Source organism: Megalobrama amblycephala, linkage group LG1, assembly GCF_018812025.1.
Source record: "Megalobrama amblycephala isolate DHTTF-2021 linkage group LG1, ASM1881202v1, whole genome shotgun sequence".
Taxonomy (NCBI): Eukaryota; Metazoa; Chordata; class Actinopteri; order Cypriniformes; family Xenocyprididae; genus Megalobrama; species Megalobrama amblycephala.
In genome coordinates, this window is record NC_063044.1 from 54,531,266 (window position 1) to 54,556,138 (window position 24,873).

General features: G+C 39.2%; 1 protein-coding gene across 2 annotated transcripts in view; it reads right to left on the reverse strand.

The window, feature by feature from the left end:
• Positions 1–2,855: 2,855 nt before the first annotated feature.
• Positions 2,856–24,873, reverse strand: part of LOC125275153 (Fc receptor-like protein 5) — a 51,124-nt gene continuing 29,106 nt past the window's right edge. For both annotated transcript variants that reach the window (XM_048201863.1, XM_048201856.1), the window contains exons 6-16: positions 20,649–20,783; positions 20,020–20,187; positions 19,642–19,923; positions 19,204–19,443; positions 4,784–5,056; positions 4,519–4,638; positions 4,065–4,166; positions 3,615–3,671; positions 3,364–3,450; positions 3,192–3,251; positions 2,856–3,061 (exon numbers count right to left, since the gene is read on the reverse strand). In XM_048201863.1, the coding sequence (XP_048057820.1) occupies positions 3,021–3,061; positions 3,192–3,251; positions 3,364–3,450; positions 3,615–3,671; positions 4,065–4,166; positions 4,519–4,638; positions 4,784–5,056; positions 19,204–19,443; positions 19,642–19,923; positions 20,020–20,187; positions 20,649–20,783 (1,565 nt within the window). In that variant the 3' untranslated portion in view covers positions 2,856–3,020. The remainder of the gene's footprint in view (positions 3,062–3,191; positions 3,252–3,363; positions 3,451–3,614; positions 3,672–4,064; positions 4,167–4,518; positions 4,639–4,783; positions 5,057–19,203; positions 19,444–19,641; positions 19,924–20,019; positions 20,188–20,648; positions 20,784–24,873) is intronic.

The window sequence follows — 24,873 nt, forward strand, 5'->3', positions numbered from 1 at the left end:
TAAATACATTACTCTATGCCAGCTGAGCTGGAAGTTCCATGGGCCAGATAAATAATTACATTTTAATTATACTCTATTCAGTATATGTTCTCTCTAAGAAAGTAAGGTGTCTTCTTTGATCTTCTGAGGGCTGTGGTCTGGCGTTGGCTTCCACTTGCTGCTTGCTTGTATGCTTTTTCTTTCTTCAGCAAAATTACACAACTATTTCTCCTACTACTACTACTCAGAGAGCTATAAAGGCCCCAATATTTGTATTCTCTTTTGACGCACTTTATCTTTTCATTTACGCACATGTGGTTTCTACTTGCGTTAACATATTACTTGCATGCGTCAATTGCTAGGTTACTTGTCTATCACCTTTTTTTACTTGCGTCAATGCATTTTGTATTTCCAGCAATGGCTTAAGCAATACACACATTTTTTATTATACATTTTTATCAGATTTCTACCTTGCTAGACATTTATTTCCTAACTGTCTTCATTATCAGTTACACACAACAATGCTTCTATCCCCCAGAACCCATGTTCACCCACATGGTATACACTTCACTCGAGCCCACAGCATGTGTTTTTGTCTCATTTATGAAAACTTCATAGACCCCAGAGATTCTCCAAGTTCAACAATTTTCTGCTTTTTATTATATCTTTTAAAATCTTTATCAAATTGTTTAGAAGAGAACACTCCATTTCTCTTGACAATATTTTTGAGGAAACATTTTTTTCAGGTTCTTTTGAGAAATAGAAAGTACACTTTATTTGAAGTAGAAATGTACCTTTTGATCATTGTGTCCTTGCTGAATAAAAGTATTAATTTCTTATATATATATATAAGATTTCTTATTAGATATATATACATATATAAGAATCTTACCCAAAACTTTTGAACAGCAGTGTATATAATACTGAGAAAAAAAATCTTGATACACTCAGAACTTAAAAACACAAAAACAAAACATAAATAGCACAAGACAAACAAGCAAGCTATAACCTTGTGATTAATGTCTTTCTGTGTTGTTGTTGGTTTTTCCCTCATTTGTTTGATTACTGGATAAGGTTTTTTAAGACTGCATTCACAAAGAGTTATTTCTAGATTTCTAGACAATGGAATATTTTGAGCAAAGCTAGAAAAAAAAAAAGTAGTTTCACCAGATTATATACATATATGTTTAAAGACAACTTGTCTGGACCTGGAAATCTAAATTTTAACATTCTGTGATATTTCCATGATCATGTGAAGCTATAGAAATACATTTAAAACCAAGAAGATGGAAAATAAAGAAAAAGGAAACTTGGTCACTTATTCAATAGTCAGAAAATAAACAGTCTTTCACTGAATCTTCTGTTCTCTCAGTTGTCAAATGATTCGCTGCTGTTGCTGGTATTAACCAATATATTGACTTTTTTTCCAATGAATAATCATCTCATTGCTTTTCAAAGATTAACATTGTACAACCTCAATTCCAGAAAAGTTGGGACATTTTGTAAAATGCAATAAAAACCACAATCTGTGATTTGTTAATATTGAATCTTTTTTTAACTGTCAAAAGTACAAAGAACAGATTTCTGGTGTTTTGACCAACATAATTGTATTTTGTAAATATAAACACATTTTGATTCTGATGGCTGCAACACACTCCAAAAAAAGTTTGGACAGAGGCAAAATAAAAGTGTAAAGATTATATAATATCCAAATTACACTGTTTTTAAACAGTCCACAATTAGCAGATGAATCGGTAACAGGTGAGATGATCATGTTTGGTTGTAAAAGAGCTTCTCAGTCAAGGAAAGATGGTCATGGCTCACCACTTTGTGTCAAATATCAAGAGAGAATTGTCAAAGAATTCAAAAATCACATTTCTTAATGAAAGATTGCAAATAATTTATGTCTTTCACCATCTATACATAATATTCTAAAAAGATTCAGGGAATCAAGATAAATCTCAGTCTGTATAGGGCAAGGTAGGACACCTCAGTTGAATGTGTGTGACCTTTGACCCCTCAGACGGCACTGCATGCTGCTGTGTTAAATAAAGCCACATGGACTCGGGAATACTTTGGAAAACAGTTGTCACTCAACACAGTCTAGCGCTGCATCAAGAGATGAAACTCAAATCTCTGTTACTCAAGAAGAAATCAGTTCATCAGTTCAATACAGAGATGATGTTGAGTTCTCTGGACTGAGCTCATCTCAGATGATCCAAAAGACAGTGGAAATGTGTGCTGTGGTCAGAGTCCATGTTTCAGCTTGTTTTTGGAAAAAACAGACATTGAGTTCTCAGTCCCAAAGACGAAAGGGACCATCCAGACTTTCATCAGCGACAGGTGCAAAAGCAAACATCTGTCATGGTTTAGGTGTGACTTGCATGTGTGAAGGAATCATTGACGTGGAGGAATATATTTGGATTGTACAGAGACATAAACTGCCATCAATATGACATCTTTCCTGGGTAGCACAATAAAGCCAGGCCTCATTCTGCACGAAATACATCAGAGTGGTTTCTAGACACTTTACACAGTGGATGTGTCTGACTGACTGCAGTCCAGATCTGACTCTTATTGAAAATGCTCGTCCCATCATGAAAAGAAGAATCAGACAAAGATGACCACAGACTGTTGAACAGCTGACTGTATCAGGAGAGATTGGGTAAAAATCCCTGTCCCAACTTTTCTGGAGTATGTTGTAGCAATATATATATATATATATATATATATATATATATATATATATATATATATATATATATATATATATATATTTATGTTTGGTAAATACAATAAAGTTGTTCAGTGAAAACATTGGAAATCTTCTCTTTGTACTTTTGTCAGTTAAATAAATGTTAAAAAGAATCAACAAATCACAGATTCTTAATTTTATTGCATTTTACAAAATGTCCCAACTTTTCTGGAATTGGGGGTGTCTCTGAAGCACATGAAGGCTTACTAATATTACAGTCAGTTCTTCAAGTGATCCTACAGTAAACTCATCAGCATCCTGGGATTGAAGTTTCTCCTTCAGGCATTTATTTAACCTGAGCATACGTCACATCACTAGATCCAGAACCTGAAAATATATCAATAAATTCAAAAAGCACATTTCTATGAAGAATTTAATTTCTCTTAATAATGCATGTAGATAAATATTTCAGTGTTTTCTTGTGAATTGTGATTGATGTTTTTAGTTTGACGCTCACCTTGATCTGTTTCCAGCTTCAGTTGAGAGTACAGGACGTCACAACTCTCAGTGTTTTTGTCTAGAAGAAGCCAACAGTTCATATCTCTAGTGCTTACTGTACATCCAACAGTGACATGAAATATGGCACTATAACATGCTAAAAAAGAGCAGAGACTTTTGTGTCGGTTTACCTTTGTTTTCTTTCTCTTTCTTCTGTTTGTTTGTAGATTTGAGCTCAATCTCAGCATATGTGATCTCAGTCGGCGCTCTTATACCGTCTACAATGAACAACAGAGAAAGAAATGAGACACTTGGTTGAACTTGATTTCCTTTGCAAATATAACAGTGATACAAAAAACTGATTTTGATTTCCAGTTTCTTTAGAGACGAACTACTGAACTGATTAATGACATAAAATAATTTAAATGACATCATTAGTTACCTGTGCTTCTGTCTTTATTAATAGTTGCATCAACTGTGTCATAAACATGTGCAGTTCCTGTAATAAATTAATACATTAATTAATTTCCAATTATATTTTTAAATATAATTTAAAAATATTTTTTATCATCCATCTTATAAATTCAATTCCACAGAAAAATATTGATTTCATGTTGATATAAATTAAAAAATAAGGCACTAGACATAATATTTCATGTGCTATTAACATTCTAAATTACAGAAAAAAAAAATATTTTGTTGTGTATTTTGGATCAAATAAAACAAATGACATCTAGCTGAAATATACATGTTAGACAAATATCTTGTTAAAAGAGTGAAATATCATTTAGCTGATATCTGTCCCGTTAGTTATGAGTCATTCCTAAGTGTCTTTTATCTCAGCTTGTAAAGATTTATGTGTGTTTATTAATGGTAATGAATAAAGTCTGACCAGACAGCGGTGTGTTGTATCCGGCTTCACTCTGGTTCTGCTCTGATGTCTGACTGATGTTCTGATGTTGACGGACAGCAGAGGGAGACTCAGATCTTCCACCTAGTCAAACACAAACTGTCTCTGTCAATGCTTTGAGGAAAACTGACTTTTCATCTCTTTCATGTTTGAGAATGACAAACTGTTTAATGACATTTTTATTTATTTATCACATTCTGTTTACATTAATCTGCCTCACTGCCTACTTCTTCAGTCAGCAAATAAAACCTGATAAATGACTAATTTAAAGTGCTTTACAGTACATATATCAAAGAACTACACTGTAAGCCATTAAAAATCTGTTTATATTTACAGAAAACCAGCTTAGACTGATGTAAGACGGCAGCTCAAAAGGTTTGGAAACAGAGCTAGTGTCTGAAAATGTGCCACTGAATTGTAATGTGAGATGATAAACCTTTGTTGTTTCTGAAGCGCCACAGCAGGACCAAGAAGACAATGATCAAAAATACAACAGTCAGTCCTGCAGTCACTCCAATTATCACAGGTTTGAAATTGACACCATCAGATCCTGATGCTGGGGATACAGAGATACAAGTATTTTTACACATCAGCTACATAAACACAGGAAACATGCAATCCCTTACGAAAAAGTTTATTCAAGTGTGCTATTAGTATACCTATTTTAAACTAAAAATAATAAAGTATGCTTTCAAACTCACCTGATACTGTCAGTGTAACTTCATCACTGATGTGTGATCTGTGTGATCCTTGAGTCTCTGATCCATTACAGGAGTATTTACCTGCATCAGACTCAGTAACAGAACTGAATGTGTGTTCCTGTTGTTCACTGAAAACACTGGTTGAACCTTCTTTATACCAGTTGAACCTCCAGCTAGTGACTCCTTCAGCATCAATGTCACATCTGAGAGTGACTGTCTCCCCACTGAATACATGTTGATCAGGTTTAATGATCACTTTGGGTTTTGGTCTTTCTGTAGAACAACAACAAATCACTATTAAAAATATTCAACAGTCAGAGTTGGATTGGGAATATCGGTAACACTTCACTATACTGGTGCACTAATATGCATTAATTCATGCTTAACTAATGCACAAATAATCATGAGTTAATGTATGACTCATGAAGAACTAAACCATCAATTAATGATTACTGCATCAGTAACTAATAAAGAGTCTATATGATTAATAGATTAAGTAATATATGAATTGTTATTAATTATCATCATATCATATTATTTCCTTAATAACATATTTTATTAACTAAAGGTGTAAGTTAATGTTTTAATTACCACAATGGTTTGAAGCCATGTACTTCAACTTCCAGTTGTCTGCTTTAATTAATCATTAACTAATGTATCAATGTTGCAAGTATATAATGTTGCAAATGTATCAGTATGTTATGACTTTACTTGTTGAGGCACATGACTATTAACTAATTTATTTGATAAATTCTAAGTAAAAATACACAGCAACTAAAATAAAATGAAATAACAATGCCAGAGGACAAGAACAAAATTATAACAAACAAAAGGAAAAGGGGGCTACTTTATACATCATATCTGCATATAATGTTATAAGCTGAATTTGCTGTAAAAAAGCTTTGTTTGGAACAGAGGTGTCATGTGACGTCTCAGGGACATTTGCATAACGACTGCCTCTGGTGCAAGTCAACAACACCTACTTTTACATAACATCATTTTCCCCGCCCACTGATGTTCAGTCCATGAGCGAGTGGATCTAAAGTTGTTTACGATAAGATTGTGATAATAACAAGATTGTGATGTCATGCAGATGTTGTGCTGTTCCTGGCTGTGGAAAAACATAATTTTTGCATGAGCTGCTGAAGGATCCCAGTGTCAGAGAAAAATGGATTTGGTTTATTTTTAATGAATGTCCTAGTCACTTCAGTTCTGACTTGAGTGTTTGTACTGTACATTTGACCAGCGGCTATTTTGAAAACAAAATCTTTTGCTCAAAGATCAGGAATCAACTGTTCTGGAATCAGCAAGGACCCTGCAAACTGTAAGTAATGTATTTAATTTTTAACCCTTTTAAATGCATACCTCGGGTCTTTATCAACCCAGGACATCATTTACTACCCTCCTCATTCATTTTTTAAAGTTAGACATCAACCTTCTTAGTATTCCTCAATCAATTCATTATAAAGAATATAACAAGAAAAAAAAAAAAAAAATCATAAAATTGTAAAAGAATGCCTGTTTTCCCATTCATTTTTTGTAAAAATTGTATAGGGTCGCTAACGACCCGAGATGTGTATCAGTGTACATATATTTTTTTTCTGCACAACAATAATTGAATCTTTGATTACTGAATAAGTGCAATTCACCTTTATTCCACAAGGTGGCAATGTCTGATACACGATGAAGTGACATTTCATTCAGACAGAAAACGAGAGAATAGGAAGTATCATTAGAAAAATGTGAAATGGCTCAGCGATTTACTGCAGAGCAAATACTGAATGCAATGAGTGTCACTGTCACTTGATGGATCTGGTGAAGCTGTTAGCGATCAAAATATTGATTTTGAAGATGTTGAAAATTATGTAGTTTTTTGAGAATGCATATATTCATATTCGTGATCTCAAACATTCTCATCTCAACTGACACTCTTACACTAGACACTGAATCTCTTACTGTATTTACAATATTTTATTATATATATATTATTTTATTTTTTTTCCCCTTTCATCCATTACTTGGTATGAAATTTGGAATACAGGTGCTGGTCATATAATTAGAATATCATCAAAAAGTTGATTTATTTCACTAATTCCATTCAAAAAGTGAAACTTGTATATTATATTCATTCATTACACACAGACTGATATATTTCAAATGTTTATTTCTTTTAATTTTGATTGGAAAACTGGGTTGGGCTTTCTGGGATGGTCCTTAAATGGTTCAGGTCATACTTAGAAGGGAGAGGTTATTATGTGAGTATCGGTCACCATAAGTCTGAGTGGACATCCATGACATGCGGAGTCCCTCAAGGTTCAATACTTGCACCCCTCCTGTTCAACCTATATATGCTGCCACTGAGCCAAATAATGAGAAAGAACCAAATTGCATATCACAGCTATGCAGATGACACCCAGATTTACCTAGCCCTATCACCTAACGACTACAGCCCCATTGACTCCCTGTGCCAGTGCACTGATGAAATTAAAAACTGGATGTGCCTAAACTTCCTTCAGTTAAACAAAGACAAAACTGAAGTCATTGCGTTTGGAAACAAAGATGAAGTTCTCAAAGTGAACACGTACCTTCACTCTAGGGGTCAAACAACTAAAAATCAAGTCAGGAATCTTGGTGTGATTTTGGAGTCAGACCTGAGTTTCAGTAGCCATGTAAAGACAATAACTAAATCAGCATATTATCATCTCAAAAATATTGCAAGAATTAGATGCTTTGTCTCCAGTCAAGACTTAGAGAAACTTGTTCATGCTTTCATCACCAGCAGGGTGGATTATTGTAATGGGCTCCTCACTGGTCTTCCCAAAAAGACCATAAGACAGCTGCAGCTCGTACAGAACGCTGCTGCCAGGATTCTGAGTAGAACCAGAAAACATGAACACATCACACCTGTCCTCAGGTCCTTGCACTGGCTTCCAGTTGCATTTAGAATTGATTTTAAAGTACTGTTACTTGTTTATAAACCACTCAATGGCCTAGGACCTCAATACATTGCAGATATGCTCATAGAATATAAACCTAACAGATCACTCAGATCATCAGGATCAAGTAACTTAGAAATACCAAGGGTTCACTCAAAGCAAGGAGAGTCTGCTTTTAGCCGTTACGCCAGCCGCAGCTGGAACCAGCTTCCAGAAGAGATCAGGTGTGCTCCAACAGTAGCCACATTCAAATCCAGACTCAAAACACATCTTTTTATCTATGCATTTGCAGATTGAGCACTGTGCTATATCTGTCACGGTTCATGGATCCGCTGTCTCATTCTGGTGTCTGTGTGTTCTGTAGTGTGTCACCTGATTGTTCGTGTGGGCGTCGCCGCTGATTATCTGATCAGCGGCAGTTGTTTGCAATTACACCTGCCTATATAACGCCTGGTCTTTCGTCTCATGTTTGTCAGATCGTTGTTTGGAGTCCTGTGGTTAGTGTCCTGTGCTTTCTCGTGTGTGTTGTTCCCTGGATTGGATTTCTCGTCTTCGTTTCCTGTTTCCTGTTCTTTGTTGGATTTCACCTCGGATTTATCCTTGGATTACTCATCACGGGCTCACGGACTCTCTACACCACCACTCTTCACCTACGGACTCACGTTGCCCATCGAAGTCCCTGCATCACCAATCCTCTGCTGTGTTTTCTGTGACTGACCTACTTGTGTGTGAAGCTCTAATAAAAGAGATAACTTGCATCTGCATCCGTCATTCTTTCCGTGACAGAACGATCTGACCAGCCATGGATGCAGCAAGTTCAGCAGCTTTAACGGAGTTCATCAACCACAGCATTTCTCATATGGACCAGCAGCAGGAAAGTATATCTTCCACCGAACGCGCGGTTCGAACGCTGGTGACGCAGGTGTCCGAGCTCTCCCAGCAGCTTCAACAACTCCGCGCTCCCACTGCGCCGCCCACACCGCCGATTCCCCCCACACCGCTGGAGCGGTAGGATTCACCGGAGCCACGCAGAGCTACGCTGGTGAGCCAAACTTCTGCAGAGCGTTTCTGACTAGATGTTCCATGCATTTCTCATTACAGCCACGCACCTTTGAGAGAGAAGAGTCCAAGGTGGCTTTTGTTCTCACGCTCCTGACGGGGAAGGCAGCTTTGTGGGGAACGGCGGTGTGGGAGAATCAGGATCCATGCTGCGCCTCGTTCCAGGCGCTCGCCGCCGAAATGAAGAGAGTGTTTGACCGTGCGGTAGCAGGCAAGGACGCCGCTCGACTGCTCACCGAACTCAAGCAAGGAAACCGCACGGTCGCCGAATACTCAATAGAGTTCCGCACTCTGGCGGCGGAGTGCCGTTGGAACGAGGAGGCGCAGTGGGATGTGTTCCTGCATGGGTTGGCCGACCGTGTCCATAAAGAGATTTACGTCCTGGATCTTCCTCAGTCACTCAATGGACTCATCGACCTCGCCTTACGAGTTGACGCTCGGCTTCAACGACTGGAGCGTTTGGAGCTTCCCAGCACGAGGTCACAAGGAGCGGAGGGCCGGTTGGCCAGTTCGGTGGACACGGTTGGCCCTTCATCCGATCTAGAACCCATGCAGGTAGGGAGAGCTCGGCTTTCCCGGGAGGAGAGAGAAAGGCGGAGATCCCAGGGCCTATGTTTATACTGTGGAGCGTCGGGTCATTTCCTCAGATCGTGTCCAGTAAAAGACCAAGCCCGGTAGTAAATCAGAGGCTACTATCGGGTGGGATCTCCGCCGAGAAGTCCTCACCATCCACTCTCCTGCCGGTAAGACTGAGATGGGCCACTCACAACATCACCTGCCAGGCAGTGATCGACTCCGGGGCTGAGGGGAATTTCATGGACACCAGGTTCGCTCGTCATAACAACTTACCCATCATCCCACTCAACCACCGGATCACCGTCGACGCACTCAATGGCCAGCGACTCCCTGACATCTCTCACTCCACGGATTTCGTCACTCTCGTCACTTCTGGCAATCACAACGAGGACACTCAGTTTCTGCTCATGGACTCATCGCTGGCACCCATTGTTCTCGGACACCCCTGGCTCACCAAACACAACCCCAAGATCGACTGGCAACAACAGACCATCACCGAGTGGAGCACTCTTTGTCACAGGTCTTGTCTGTTGTCAGCTTGTCCCACTGTGTCTGTTTCTGTGTTACAGGAGGAGGCGGTGGATTTGTCTAACGTGCCCGCAGAGTATCAAGACCTGAGGGAAGTGTTCAGTAAGTCCCGGGCTGCTTCTCTCCCTCCGCATCGTCCCTATGACTGTGCCATAGATTTAGTACCCGGTAAGTCTCCGCCTAAAGGCAAATTATACTCTCTGTCTGCTCCCGAGAGGGAGGCCATGGAGAAATATATTTCTGATTCTCTGGCAGCGAAATTCATCCGCCCTTCCTCTTCTCCAGCGGGGGCGGGGTTCTTTTTTGTGGGGAAGAAGGATGGGTCTCTGCGACCTTGCATTGATTACCGAGGGCTGAACAACATCACGGTAAAGAATACTTATCCTTTGCCGTTGATGTCTTCAGCCTTTGAGAGGTTGCAGGGAGCATCCGTTTTCACTAAATTGGACTTAAGGAACGCTTATCATTTGGTTCGCATCAGGAAGGGGGATGAATGGAAGACCGCGTTTAACACCCCCAGAGGACACTTTGAATACTTGGTCATGCCCTTCGGGCTGTCCAACAGTCCAGCGGTCTTCCAGGCACTCGTCAATGACGTGTTGAGAGACATGGTCGATCAGTTCATTTATGTCTACCTGGATGACATATTGATATTTTCTTCGTCTCTCCAGGAACATGTTCAACACGTCAGACGAGTGCTTCAGCGTCTGTTAGAGAATGGGCTTTTTGTCAAGGCGGAGAAATGCGAGTTTCATGCACAGTCTGTTTCTTTTCTAGGGTACATCGTCTCATCTGAGGGAGTTCGCATGGATCCTGACAAGGTTAAGGCTGTGGTGGATTGGCCAAGTCCAGATTCCCGTAAGGCCCTACAGAGGTTTCTGGGATTCGCCAATTTTTACCGGCATTTTATTCGCAATTTCAGCCAACTAGCCGCACCTCTGACCGCCTTGACCTCCCCCAGAACGACCTTCAGGTGGTCAGATGCAGCGGAAGCTGCATTTGCCAAACTGAAGAGCCGCTTAGTTTCGGCTCCCATTCTCATTGCCCCTGATCCTTTGCGTCAGTTCGTGGTGGAGGTCGACGCGTCAGAGGTGGGGGTAGGCGCAGTTCTATCCCAGAGTTCTCCCACGGACGATAAGATGCATCCTTGCGCGTATTTTTCCCATCGTTTATCTCCAGCCGAACGCAACTATGACATTGGTAATAGAGAGTTGTTGGCAGTCAAATTAGCGTTGGAAGAGTGGCGTCATTGGTTGGAGGGTTCGGGGGTACCCTTTATCGTATGGACAGATCATAAGAACCTTGAGTATATTCGATCGGCTAAAAGACTTAACTCCAGGCAGGCTCGGTGGGCACTTTTTTTCGGACGTTTTGATTTTTCTCTATCGTACCGCCCGAGCTCCAAAAACATCAAGCCCGATTCTTTATCTCGCATTTTTGATCCTTCCGAACGCCCGTCTACTCCCGAGTGTATTCTTCCCGAGACATTAGTGGTCTCCACTCTTACATGGGAGGTCGAATCGAAGGTCCTGTCGGCCTTAGAAGGGGTAACGCCTCCGCCCGGATGCCCACCGAACCGTTTGTTTGTGCCGGAGAAGTTAAGGTCCTGCGTTATCAAATGGGGTCATTGTTCCAATGTGGCTTGTCATCCAGGGGTTAATCGGACCAGGTTTTTGGTTAAGCAACGATTCTGGTGGCCAGCTATGGCTCGTGACATTCGCAGTTTTGTTTTGGCTTGCTCGGTTTGCGCCACTGGTAAGACTTCCAATCGACCTCCAGATGGGTTACTCCAACCGCTGTCTGTCCCTTCGAGACCTTGGTCCCACATTGCGCTAGATTTCGTTACCGCCCTCCCACCCTCCCAGGGGTACACGGTCGTTTTGACCGTGGTGGACCGGTTCTCGAAGGCGACTAATTTTGTTCCCTTAACCAAATTACCCTCTGCTAAGGAGACAGCGGTTACCGTCGTAGACCACATTTTTCGGTTACATGGCCTCCCGATGGATGTGGTGTCCGACAGGGGTCCCCAATTTGTGTCCAAATTTTGGCAAGAGTTTTGTAGACTGCTGGGGGCGACTGTCAGTCTTTCCTCTGGGTTCCATCCCCAGACCAATGGGCAGACCGAGAGAGCCAACCAGGATTTGGAGCGAATTTTGCGATGTTTGGCGTCCAAGAATCCTTCCTCCTGGAGCCAACAACTCTCTATGATTGAATACGCACATAATTCATTACCAGTGTCTTCTACGGACCTCTCTCCCTTTGAATGTAGTATAGGTTACCAGCCACCTGTGTTTCCCAGTCTGGAATCTGAAGTCGCGGTCCCCTCCGCTCACGCCTTTGTCCAGAGGTGCCACCGCACTTGGAGCAGAGCCCGTGAGACTCTGCTGCAGGTGAGGGCGCGCACCAAGGCTAAGACTGATCGCCACCGGTCGAAGCCTCCCGTATACGTTGTTGGTCAAAAAGTGTGGCTTTCTACTAAGAACATTCCGCTCCGCTCCGTTGCCAATAAATTAGCTCCTAAATTCATCGGCCCGTTCCCTGTCACCAAAATCATTAGTCCGGTGGCAGTCCGACTCAAGTTACCTCCAGCGTACAGGAGGATTCATCCCGCCTTTCATGTTTCCAAAATTAAACCCGTTTTTCACTCTCATCTTAATCCGCCTACTCCGGTTCCTCCACCGCCGCGACTCATAGATGGGGAACCTACTTATTCGGTCAATCGCATTCTGGACTTTAGGCGGAGGGGACGCGGATTCCAGTACTTGGTGGACTGGGAAGGTTACGGTCCTGAGGAGAGAAGTTGGGTTCCTGCCAGGGACATCCTGGATCACTCCCTCATCGATGATTACAATCGACAGGTAAGGACCTCTGGGAACGCCGTGAGGCGTTCCTAGGAGGGAGGGTACTGTCACGGTTCATGGATCCGCTGTCTCATTCTGGTGTCTGTGTGTTCTGTAGTGTGTCACCTGATTGTTCATGTGGGCGTCGCCGCTGATTATCTGATCAGCGGCAGCTGTTTGCAATTACACCTGCCTATATAATGCCTGGTCTTTCGTCTCATGTTTGTCAGATCGTTGTTTGGAGTCCTGTGGTTAGTGTCCTGTGCTTTCTCGTGTGTGTTGTTCCCTGGATTGGATTTCTCGTCTTCGTTTCCTGTTTCCTGTTCTTCGTTGGATTTCACATCGGATTTATCCTTGGATTACTCATCACGGGCTCACGGACTCTCTACACCACCACTCTTCACCTACGGACTCACGTTGCCCATCAAAGTCCCTGCGTCACCAATCCTCTGCTGTGTTTTCTGTGACTGACCTACTTGTGTGTGAAGCTCTAATAAAAGAGATAACTTGCATCTGCATCCGTCATTCTTTCCGTGACAATATCCGAACTGTTTGCATTTTTTATTTTATACGTATTCTCTTTTTATTTTTTTTTATTTTAATTACTTTCCTGTTTTTATTTCATTTTTAATGTATTTTATATATTTTATGTATCATCTTGTTATTCCTGACTTTTAATGCATCTTAAATATTGCTGTCTGGTTGAAAGAGTTGGGAGAATTAGGAAGAAAGCAAAAAGTAAATTTGGACAAACCATAGGGAAATTTGAGCTGTGGTGCATGGTTAAGATATCTCTGGATTACAGTCAGGACACTTTCCAAAGGGGGAAATTTCCAAAGGGGAAATTTGAATTGTGTTGCATAGATAAGATATCTCCGGAAGGGGGACTGGGGCTGTGTGGCGCAGTTTGAGGTGTCTTGGCAAAAGGGGAGATTGAAACTTTGTTTATCAGTTCAAGGTGCCTTAACAGGTAGAGCTAGACAGCGGTCCTGTCGTGTGAGGAAGATCCAGTTAGATCCGCTCTGATGGATAGATCAGTTTAGATCCACTCTGACGGACAACAACAACAACAAAAAACTCCAAGACTTCCTAGCTCTTCCATCCAGATAACAAAATTCTCTGTTTTTACTGTTATTTCTATTTCTTATGTTCTATTTTTATTCTTCATCTTTATGTAAAGCACTGTGAATTGCCATTGTGCATGAAATGTGCTATACAAATAAAATTGCCTTGCCTTGCCTTGCCTTGATGAATATAACTGACAACTAAGGAAAATCCCAAATTCAGTATCTCAGAAAATTAGAATATTACTTAAGACCAATACAAAGAAAGGATTTTTAGAAATCTTGGCCAACTGAAAAGTATGAACATGAAAAGTATGAGCATGTACAGCACTCAATACTTAGTTGAGGCTCCTTTTGCCTGAATTACTGCAGCAATGGGGCATGGCATGGAGTCGATCAGTCTGTGGCACTGCTCAGGTGTTATGAGAGCCCAGGTTGCTCTGATAGTGGCCTTCAGCTCTTCTGCATTGTTGGGTCTGGCATATCGCATCTTCCTCTTCACAATACCCCATAGATTTTCTATGTGGTTAAGGACAGGCGAGTTTGCTGGCCAATTAAGAACAGGGTGCAGGTGCCAAGTCCTGTTGGAAAATTAAATCTGCATCTCCATAAAGTTGGTCAGCAGCAGGAAGCATGAAGTGCTCTAAAACTTCCTGGTATACGGCTGCATTGACCTTGGACCTCAGAAAACACAGTGGACCAACACCAGCAGATGACATGACACCCCAAACCATCACTGACTGTGGAAACTTTACACTGGACCTCAAGCAACGTGGATTGTGTGCCTCTCCTCTCTTCCTCCAGACTCTGGGACCATGATTTCCAAAGGAAATGCAAAATTTGGTAGCACTTTATTTTACAGTATGTGTACTTTCTTGGTACATGTATAGTAATTATGCTGTACATACAGGTAAAAGAGTGGTAACACAAGGTACTTACCTGACATGTATGTACATGAAAACTAATAAGAAACACTGCTGTACATTCCAATGGTACATACATGGTAACTACTTTGTACCTATAGACAAGTGTTGGGTAATAACAGGCACTTACTTATAGTGTCCGTATATGGTAACTAACAGACACATTACTGAACTTACTAATGGTATGTACATGGTAACTATTTTGTACTTATGGACAAGTGTGGGTAATAACAGGCACTTATTTATGGTAACTTGTAAGACACATTACTGTACTTACTATGCTTAAGCTTATTATTACAAAGGTTAAAGAGCTGGTCATTCCTATGTAATGTTTATGTACAAGGGTGCACTTTATTTTACAGTCCTATTTCCATGTACTTACTATGAACATACTAGTGAATATACCAGCTATTTAATGTGTAAGTTACACTTGGTAAGAGCATACGTAACTTTCCAAGACACAAAACGTTTATAGGTTTAGAAAGGTGCTAAAATGTGCAATATTGACATATTTATAGCACTAAAACATAAAAATACTTACGTTTTTAGAGCGAAAAAATGTAAAATATTTACGAATCTTTCATGTCATAAAGATATATGTATAATTTCCCTTTTATCGTTTTGTAGATAAATGTAAGATCCCTAAACCCCATCCTGAACCAAAACATACCCATTTTATACATAATGGACAGAAATGTGTAGGAAAATGACAATTTTAGTAAAAATATAACATTAAAACAATATTTTGAGCCGCTAATCCTACGCCTACCTTTAAACCTACCCATAAACATTTCTTAAAACTCCTAACATTACTGTTTTAAATAAAAGAATGACAGACAAACAAGCGTAATCACAACAATTAATTTATTGCGAAAATGTCGTAACAAAAGTAGTTCAAATGATGATGAATTGCAGTCGCAGTCCTCTCTGGCAGTAAATAATAGTTTTTTACAGAGCAGAATATGATGAATCCGGCTTCTCTACATGAAGGCGCGCACTCATTCAAATGTCAATCCACTGAAACACGGCATGTCGCAATCTGTGACGAAGCAGGTGAGAGCCAATGAGCGTTCGATATCAGTGCCATAAACCATGTCGTAACGCTTCTCGAGGGTGGCGCTACTTTCAAATTTAAATTATAACGAGCGCGAGCTTTGACTGTAATGGCCGCTGCTGTTGAGAATGAAGATGAAGATTGATGGATAAAGGGCTGAATTTGGATCTGTTCCTTACAAACATATGGATTCTAAAGATGGAGTACAGCAAACAAATAAAATGGGTGTGATCTGTGAATATATGTTGTGTTTTGATGTATCTTATGGTTGTTTTGTCAGTCGCTGCATAGAAGAAAACGCCTTCTGTCTCACAGCAAACAAACTAAATATTACAAGTCACGAACAGAAATGTTATTTCATATTAAGTAGATGAATAAACTGTATTCAAAAAATGCGACTAAAAACATGTATTGATATGACAATTGAATACATACAACAGATTTAAAACATTAATCCCATGATTTTATTACAGGGGAATTCATTTACATTCAAACTTTACGTTACATGATTTACATTTTTATTGCTATTAATACGTAAGTATTTTTACGTTTTAGTCCTATAAATACATCAGTGTTGTACGTTTTTGTGTGTATGAAAACGTAAGTAAATGTACGTGTGGTAGAACCACATTTTATGTAAAAAATACACACGTATTCTCATAAGATCACGTTAATTCCTATGTAATGTTTATGTACAAAGGTGCACTTTATTTTACAGTCCTATTTCCATGTACTTAATCTGAACGTACTAGTGAATATAGCAGTTAGTTAATGTGTAAGTTACACCTGGTAAGATCTGGTAATTCCTATGTAATGTTTATGTACAAGGATGCACTTTATTTTACAGTCCTTTTTCCATGTACTTATTATGAACATACTAGTGTATATACCAGTTAGTTAATGCGTAATTTACACATTACTTAGGGTGGGGTATGAGCATGGTACAAGATACTTCTTGAGTACTGGATGATATACTTTTGCAGTTCAACTTGCCTAATCTTTACAGGACAATAATTCACTTAATAGGGGTATTTTGATGACATACATACTGATCAGTAACACTACTGTACTTGGTATACTCAGTTGTCATGTGTCAAAAGCCTTGCTTAAAATGACTACTTGATAAGTATTAACACTATGAAGTGCTGTATAGCTAGTGTCCGTTATTTGTGTCTACACTTGTCCGTGAGTACAACATAGTTACCATGTATATACCACTAGTAAGTACAGTAATGTGTCTTACTAGTTACCACACATAAGTGCCTGTTATTACCCACACTTGTTTGTAAGTACTACATAGTTACTGTGTATATACATTTAGTAAGTACAGTAATGTGTCTTACAAGTTACCATAAATAAGTGCCTGTTATTACCCACACTTGTCTGTAAGTACTACATAGTTACTGTGGACATACCATTAGTAAGTACAGTAATGTGTCTGTTAGTTATCATATACGGACACTATAAGTAAGTGCCTGTTATTACCCAACACTTGTCTGTAAGTACTACATAGTTACTGTGTACATACCATTAGTAAGTTCAGTAATGTGTCTGTTAGTTACCATATATGGACACTATATGTAAGTGCCTGTTATTACCCAACACTTGTCTATAGGTACAAAGTAGTTACCATGTATGTACCATTGGAACGTACAGCAGTGTTTCTTATTAGTTTCCATGTACATACATGTCAGGTAAGTTGTCAGGTAAGTACCTTGTTTTACCACTCTTTTACCTGTATGTACAACATAATTACTATATATGTACCAGGAAAGTGCATGTACTGTAAAATAAAGTGCTACCCAAAATTTACTTTCATCAGAGAACATAACTTTGGAGCACTAAGCAGCACTCCAGTCCTTTTTATCTTTAGATGCTTCTGACGCTGTCTGTTGTTCAAGAGTGGCTTGACACAAGGAATGCGACAGCTGAAACCCATGTCTTGCATTAGTCTGTGCGTAGTGGTTCTTAAAGCACTGACTCCAGCTGCAGTCCAATCTCCCCCACATTTTTGAATGGGTTTTGTTTCACAATCCTCTCCAGGGTGCGGTTATCCCTATTGCTTGTACACTTTTTTCTACCACATCTTTTCCTTCCCTTCGCCTCTCTATTAATGTGCTTGGACACAGAGCTCTGTGAACAGCCAGCCTCTTTTGCAATGACCTTTTGTGTCTTGCCCTCCTTGTGCAAAGTGTCAATGGTCGTCTTTTGGACAACAGTCAAGTCAGCAGTCTTCCCCATGATTGTGTAGCCTACAGAACTAGACTGAGAGACCATTTAAAGGCCTTTGCAGGTGTTTTGAGTTAATTAGCTGATTAGAGTGTGGCACCAGGTGTCTTCAATATTGAACCTTTTCACAATATTCTAATTTTCTGAGATACTGAATTTGGGATTTTCCTTAGTTGTCAGTTATAATCATCCAAATTAAAAGAAATAAACATTTGAAATATACCAGTCTGTGTGTAATGAATGAATATAATATACAAGTTTCACTTTCTGAATGGAATTAGTGAAATAAATCAACTTTTTGATGATATTCTAATTATATCACCGGCACCTGTACATTTGTAGGACAAATGTGGACTTTGTTATAAATTGTTTACTTCTTATTTCTTTTTTTTCCCTTAATTTTTTATTCATTATTTACTTATTTTATTCACAAGTGCAAAGTTTTAAAAACAGCACCCAGCTGCATGTCTTTAAAAAAAAGCTAACCCTAAATATACTTTATATATAGGCCTTAAACATTATGAGAAGATATAAAGGCAGGAAATTATTTGATTTGTTTAACCATTAATATTTTGTTTAACCCTCAACAGTGTATATGTATTTATACAACGGTTCGTTCTGGTTCTCAAATCTGATTGGCTGAGAGCCTTTTCCAGATATTCTACCAGTATCACCATGAGAACCGTTTCACTGTTTGTATCACTGCAGCATTTCTCACAGCGAGTGTCATGATGGACGAGAAAACCCACAATCATTTTAGAAATAATACTGTTGTGTCACAGAATGTAGTTTTTAGGAGAGAATGAACTGAAATATGTGACTTATAAACATAGCATCTATTTGACAACTTGTTTAGATGTGTTCAACGATGTGAAATGCAAAAAATAAATAAAATTCAATAATAAAAGTCATCGAAATACATCATGACTACTTTTTAAGGTGTTATTTGGTAATGGATGTGAAAAATCCAGCCAACTTTGAAACTTGGTTTAAAGATCATGTGAGAATTTTCGTTAAAAAAAAAAAAAGTATCTTAATGTAAAGAAGCAAATCACTCATTAATAACATGTTAAACTTGTGTGTGTTTATGAAGAGATGATCAAACTCACCTGATACTGTCAGTGTAACTGCATCACTGCACTTTATCATGAACTACATCTGAACGAGGACATATGAAGACATAAATCACTCACAGTTTCATTGACTCTCACCTCTGACTGAGATCCAGCTCTTGGGCGACTCTCCTCTCTCTGGGTGTTTGCAGTAGTAGAAACCCTCATTTGACTTTGAGACAGTAGAGATGATCATCTCTGTAGTTTGACTCTGGATGAGTGATTCATCTTTATAGAAATCAGCTCTGAGGATTGATGGGGTTGAAAACTCATCTAAACAGTGTAGAGTCAGAGTATCTCCTTCAGTCGGATGAACAGGACTCTCCAGAATCACACCAACTACAGAAACACAGGAAACATGTGCTGATTGCATAAAGAGTAAGATTATATTAACAATAATAGATTTTCTGACAAAACTAGATTATTATTACAGCTTGTGCATTAAGTTTTTGTTTGTTTTTTGCCCATTGATGCTGTTCTTCATGCATTGACTGTAAACTGCCAGTGAAATGAATAAATACAGAAACACAGACTCACTTTGTACAGTGATATTAACAGGATGAGATTTCTCTCCAGATTCAGACTGACACCAGTACACTCCAGTGTCCCATGTGCTGGTGAATCTGATTGTACATGTAGATCCTGTTTGTGATCCCCAGTGTGATGATGAACAATCTTGCATCCCCCAACGGTCTCTGTATCTTCTGACTGTCCATCCATCAGAGTTACTCTGGTCCTCACAGCTCAGAGAGAGAGGGTCATCTGTGAAGTGTTGAGATCTGTTGGGACTGATGACCAGAGACACTCGAGGAGAAACACCTGAAAAGACAATTACAGCTATAATTTTTCAGATTTGAACATAACAATAATCTTTATTAAAGTTTAATCAATCGTTTAAGTTCTGCATGAACTCACCAGTGACCCACAGTAGTTGTTTGTTGCTGTACAATGTTTTATAGGCTGTTTCTTCTCTCTCTGCTCCACACACATAAACTCCAGTGTGATTTACAGTAGCAGAACTGACAGTGTATTTTCCTCCAGCTCCTCTGCTGCTGTCTGAGAGCAGACGATGATTTCTGCTCCCTGTAAAATAAGAGAATGTGTAGATTTCACCTTAAAGTGGAACTTCGCCGATTTAAACCCGCTTTGAATTGTTACAATGTTGGTAGTAAATGTAAATGAACAGTGTTTACTCATTCTCTGTGTTTCCTGGACAGAGTTATTCATATTTATTTGTCAGCAAAAGTCCACCGGATGATGGATTTTATGAATGAGACTTTTGACATCTTCAGGGCTTTTGTGAAAACTACAGAGTATACTTCTGCATTTTTGTATCCTCACTCATGGACTGTCGGATCAACAGAGGTTTATTATCACTGATTGTAACTCACTCCTGATAAACGTTTACTCTTTGAATTCTTGCACCCGGGAACAATACAAGTCTACATACACTGTCTCTATTGTTTGGATTCAGAAATATTAATATTTCAGATTTGAATAAAATCAGCTAATTCAGATGATACAACATGAAGTACATTACTGACCTGATGAGACAGTTTCAGTTACAGTGAACCAGCTGAATGTCCAGCCTGTAGAGGAGCCTTTAACCTCACAGATCAGAGTCACTGGATCTCCTTCAGTCAACCACTGCTGAGGAGAAACACTTAACTGGGCTTCATCTGAAATAGAGAAATGAAAGGTTCAAAGATCACCCTATGTGTGGTTCAAACCCTCATCCTTTAGGTTAGAAGCTCTGAGCTCAAAGCAGAGTTTCACACCACCTTTCATTTGATATTCAACAGTGCTTTGATCTGCCTGCATTGACACTATTCTTCAAGAGCTGCTGTGCAGCCAAAAATATATACCAGTTATCAATGTTAAGTTGCTTTTTGACACAATCTACATTATAAAAAGCGCTATATAAATAAAGGTGACTTAACTTGACCTTCATCTACACCAGCAGTCAAAGAGACTCACAGTATCAGATACCAAAGCGTTGCACATTGTTGTTGTAGTTCAGGTGGTGTCTGTAGAGTTACTGATATTCAAGACAAAGTAAATGTCAAACGATGCTTTATTTTTCTATATTCTTCATAACAAATTGCGGCCATGTATGCTAATATTTCTGAAGAAATTGAGGATAATATTTCTGAAGAAATTGACATTTTTGTGAGTAAATGTTTTTGGTGTTTTTTGTCACACCTCAGAACTGTCTGTGTGGTTTTACTAGTTCACAACACATGAATCAGTATATAACTTGTTTAAAAAGCTGTATTTATAATTGTGACACTCATTTACACTGCTGGGGCTAGATTCACAAGAATCTTCTTAAGAAATATTTCCAAGAAGTTCCTAAGAATGTTCCTTTGGGGATTTAAAGGATTAGTTCACTTTTAAATAAACTTTTGCTGATACTTTACTCACCCCCATGTCATCCAAAATGTCCATGTCTTTCTTTCTTCAGTCGAAAAGAAATGAAGGTTTTTGATGAAAACATCCCAGGATTTTTCTCCATATAATGGACTTCAATGGGCACCAAAGGGTTCAAGGTCCAAATGACAGTTTCAGTGCAGCTTCAAAGGGCTTTAAACAATACCAGACGATGAATAAGGGTCTTATCTAGCGAAACAATTGGTCATTTAAAAAAATATTAAAAAAGTGCTGCAACGTGCATTCAATACGCAATTACTTTGAAAAGGTCATGCTTGACATAGGCGGAAGTACCTAGTCGGTGTTTACAAGTTGAACATGCAAATATTAAATCAAATGCCGTTTACAAAAAAGGTAAAACAACAATGTCGGACGATTTTGAACTTCAAGGACAAGATGAGTTTTTTGCCATGCCCTACCTTTTTGAACCGGAATACACAGAGGAAGAAATTATGCAGATGGACGAGACTGCTGCAGCGACACACACCTCTCATGTGGTGGTGCACATGTGGCAAATGCCAACCATTGACAACAGAGGAAGAATCTCAATGCTGCCACGACTGGACCATTTCAATCCCGCCATTAGAATCAGTCGGTGAGTCCCTGTTTCCATCTCGCTGCATTACCGGAGAGAAAGGATTTCCACCGTTACTGAGGAACAGCGTTTTAAGGGGGGTCGCACACCGGACGTGAAGCTCAGCGCCACGCCACCTCTTTAAAATTTGAACGCATTGTTTTCTATGAGTGTACGCACACTGGCGGCGCCCAGCTACGACTCAAACTCCTGCCGCGCCACAGAGCGCCATGTACATTGTTTTACGTTAAATGTATATTATATTTCTCTCAAATCGTCGTTAATGTACTGACTTCACCCTATGCTGCAAGATAACATTATTTAAGCTGTTAAATTAAACATATAAAACTAAAGTCTAAAAATGTATAATAAACGTAGCGTTTTCTTTCCTTTTGCTTTGTTGTGCCATTTTTCCATGTACACTAACCTCGAACTGCGAAATATTAAAGCATAGGCATATGTAACGTTTCCCTGTTGACGTAAAACACTCCCATTGTGCAGCTCTTCTATCAGGAGTCGATTCAAAATTGAGCTTGCGCGTATATAATGTGCGCGGCCGGTGTGCGATACCTGGGAGTTGTCAGAGACACGACACTGCACGGCGCCGAGCTTCATGTCCGGTGTGCGACCCGTTTGGTGCACATTGAAGTCCACTATATGGAGAAAAATCCTGGAATGTTTTCATCAAAAACCTTAATTTCTTTTCAACTGAAGAAAGAAAGACATGAACATCTTGGATGACATGGAGGCGAATAAATTACCAGCAAAAGTTTAAAAGTAAACTAATCCTTTAAATATCCTAATTGAACTAAGGTAAGGAGGTGTAAAGTACTCAAGTAAATGTAATTAGTTACTGTACTCAAGTGTCTTTTTGGCTACTTGGTAGTTGTACTGAATATCAGAGATATTGGCAACTTTTACTGTCTACTTGACTACATTTTTGAACAAGTAAAATGTACTTTTTACTACAATACATTTGTGATGAGTAATGCAGTTACACATTACATATTGCATGGCACCTAACTTTTTCTGCAGCAGTTTGTTTCTGATATAAAGAAGCAATATCTCCATCTAAGGGCATTGAAGGTACTTTATCTTGTGCATTTTGCCTTTACTCGCCCAAACTTGTCAACAAGGCTACTTTACGTGAATGTGAGTACATTAGCATGTAATTGCTGATCGCAGGCTTTGATTTTTGAGATGAGGAATTGACTGCAGCTGGTGATGAGGCTCAAACTAGCACATACAGTAGACTTTGACCATTTAATTTTACTTAACATTGTTTTATTCATCCGCTATATTGACAAGACCATTTTGACGAATATTGGTCTGCTAATAGCCACTTGAGCTTAACTGAGACTTGAGAGTTTGTAGATGTTTAAAAGGTTGTTGTGTCGACCTTGATTTATTGCAACATTGTTAAATGTTATACTGTTAAAATCAGATACTTTAAGATTTTTACTCAAGTCGTATTGGAATTGGTTACTTGTAACTTGTAGTGGAGTCATTTTCAATGTAAGGTATCCAGGGCTCTCAAGTTTTGAAGACAGGCAAGATGCAAAGACAGATGCAATGATTAATGCATCCATGGCCAGGATATAAAATATGACATGATTTTAAAAGTGACCTATAACCTCGATGATGCAATACACTTTAATTTATTTAGTGCTAATAAAATTATTAAGCCTATTTGGAGAGAGAGATGTTTAATGTGACAAAATGTCAGTCATCGTGTGATAACGAAAATATAACTAGGCCTAGACTACTTGTTCTGAGCAGGTGTTGTCAGTGCAGGCTGTAAAACTGCTGGCTAAGTTCAGACACTCATGAAAAACTGATGCTGATTATCTGGAAAACATTCTCTAACAGCAGTCAAGTTGTCATTGTTTGTGTCAAACAAGTTGTGAATTTGTTGTAACATTAAAGGTGCCGTAGAACATCTTTTCAAAAGATGGGTGTCCCCTGAATGTGTCTGTGAAGTTTCAGCTCAAAATACCCCATAGATTTTTTTTATTAATTTTTTTAATCACCTATTTTGGGGCATCATTAACTATGCACCGATTCATGCTGCGGCCCCTTTAAAACGTGCGTAGCTAACGGCTAAAGCTACACTGTTGGAGAGATTTATAAAGAATGAAGTTGTGTTTATGCATTATACAGACTGCAAGTGTTTAAAAATGAAAATAGCGACGGCTCTTGTCTCCGTGAATACAGTAATAAACGATGGTAACTTTAACCACATTTAACAGTACATTAGCAACATGCTAATGAAACATTTAGAAAGACAATTTACAATATCACTAAAAATATCATGATATCATGGATCATGTCAGTTATTATTGCTCCATCTGCTTTTCGCTGTTGTCCTTGCTTGCTTACCTAGTCTGATGATTCAGCTGTGCACATCCAGACGTCCTGCCCTTGTGTAATGCCTTGAACATGGGCTGGCATATGCAAATATTGGGGGCGTACATATTAATGATCCCGACTGTTACGTAACAGTCGGTGTTATGTTGAGATTCGCCTGTTCTTCAGAGGTCTTTTAAACAAATGAGATTTATATAAGAAGGAGGAAACAATGGAGTTTGAGACTCACTGTATGTCATTTCCATGTACTGAACTCTTGTTATTTAACAATGCCAAGATAAATTCAATTTTTAATTCTAGGGCACCTTTAAAACAGGAGATCATGACTTACTCTGTGCTTTTTTCATTGGTTGTTGCGTTAAATCTCACCCAGATACAATAGTGCTATTTTCTGATTG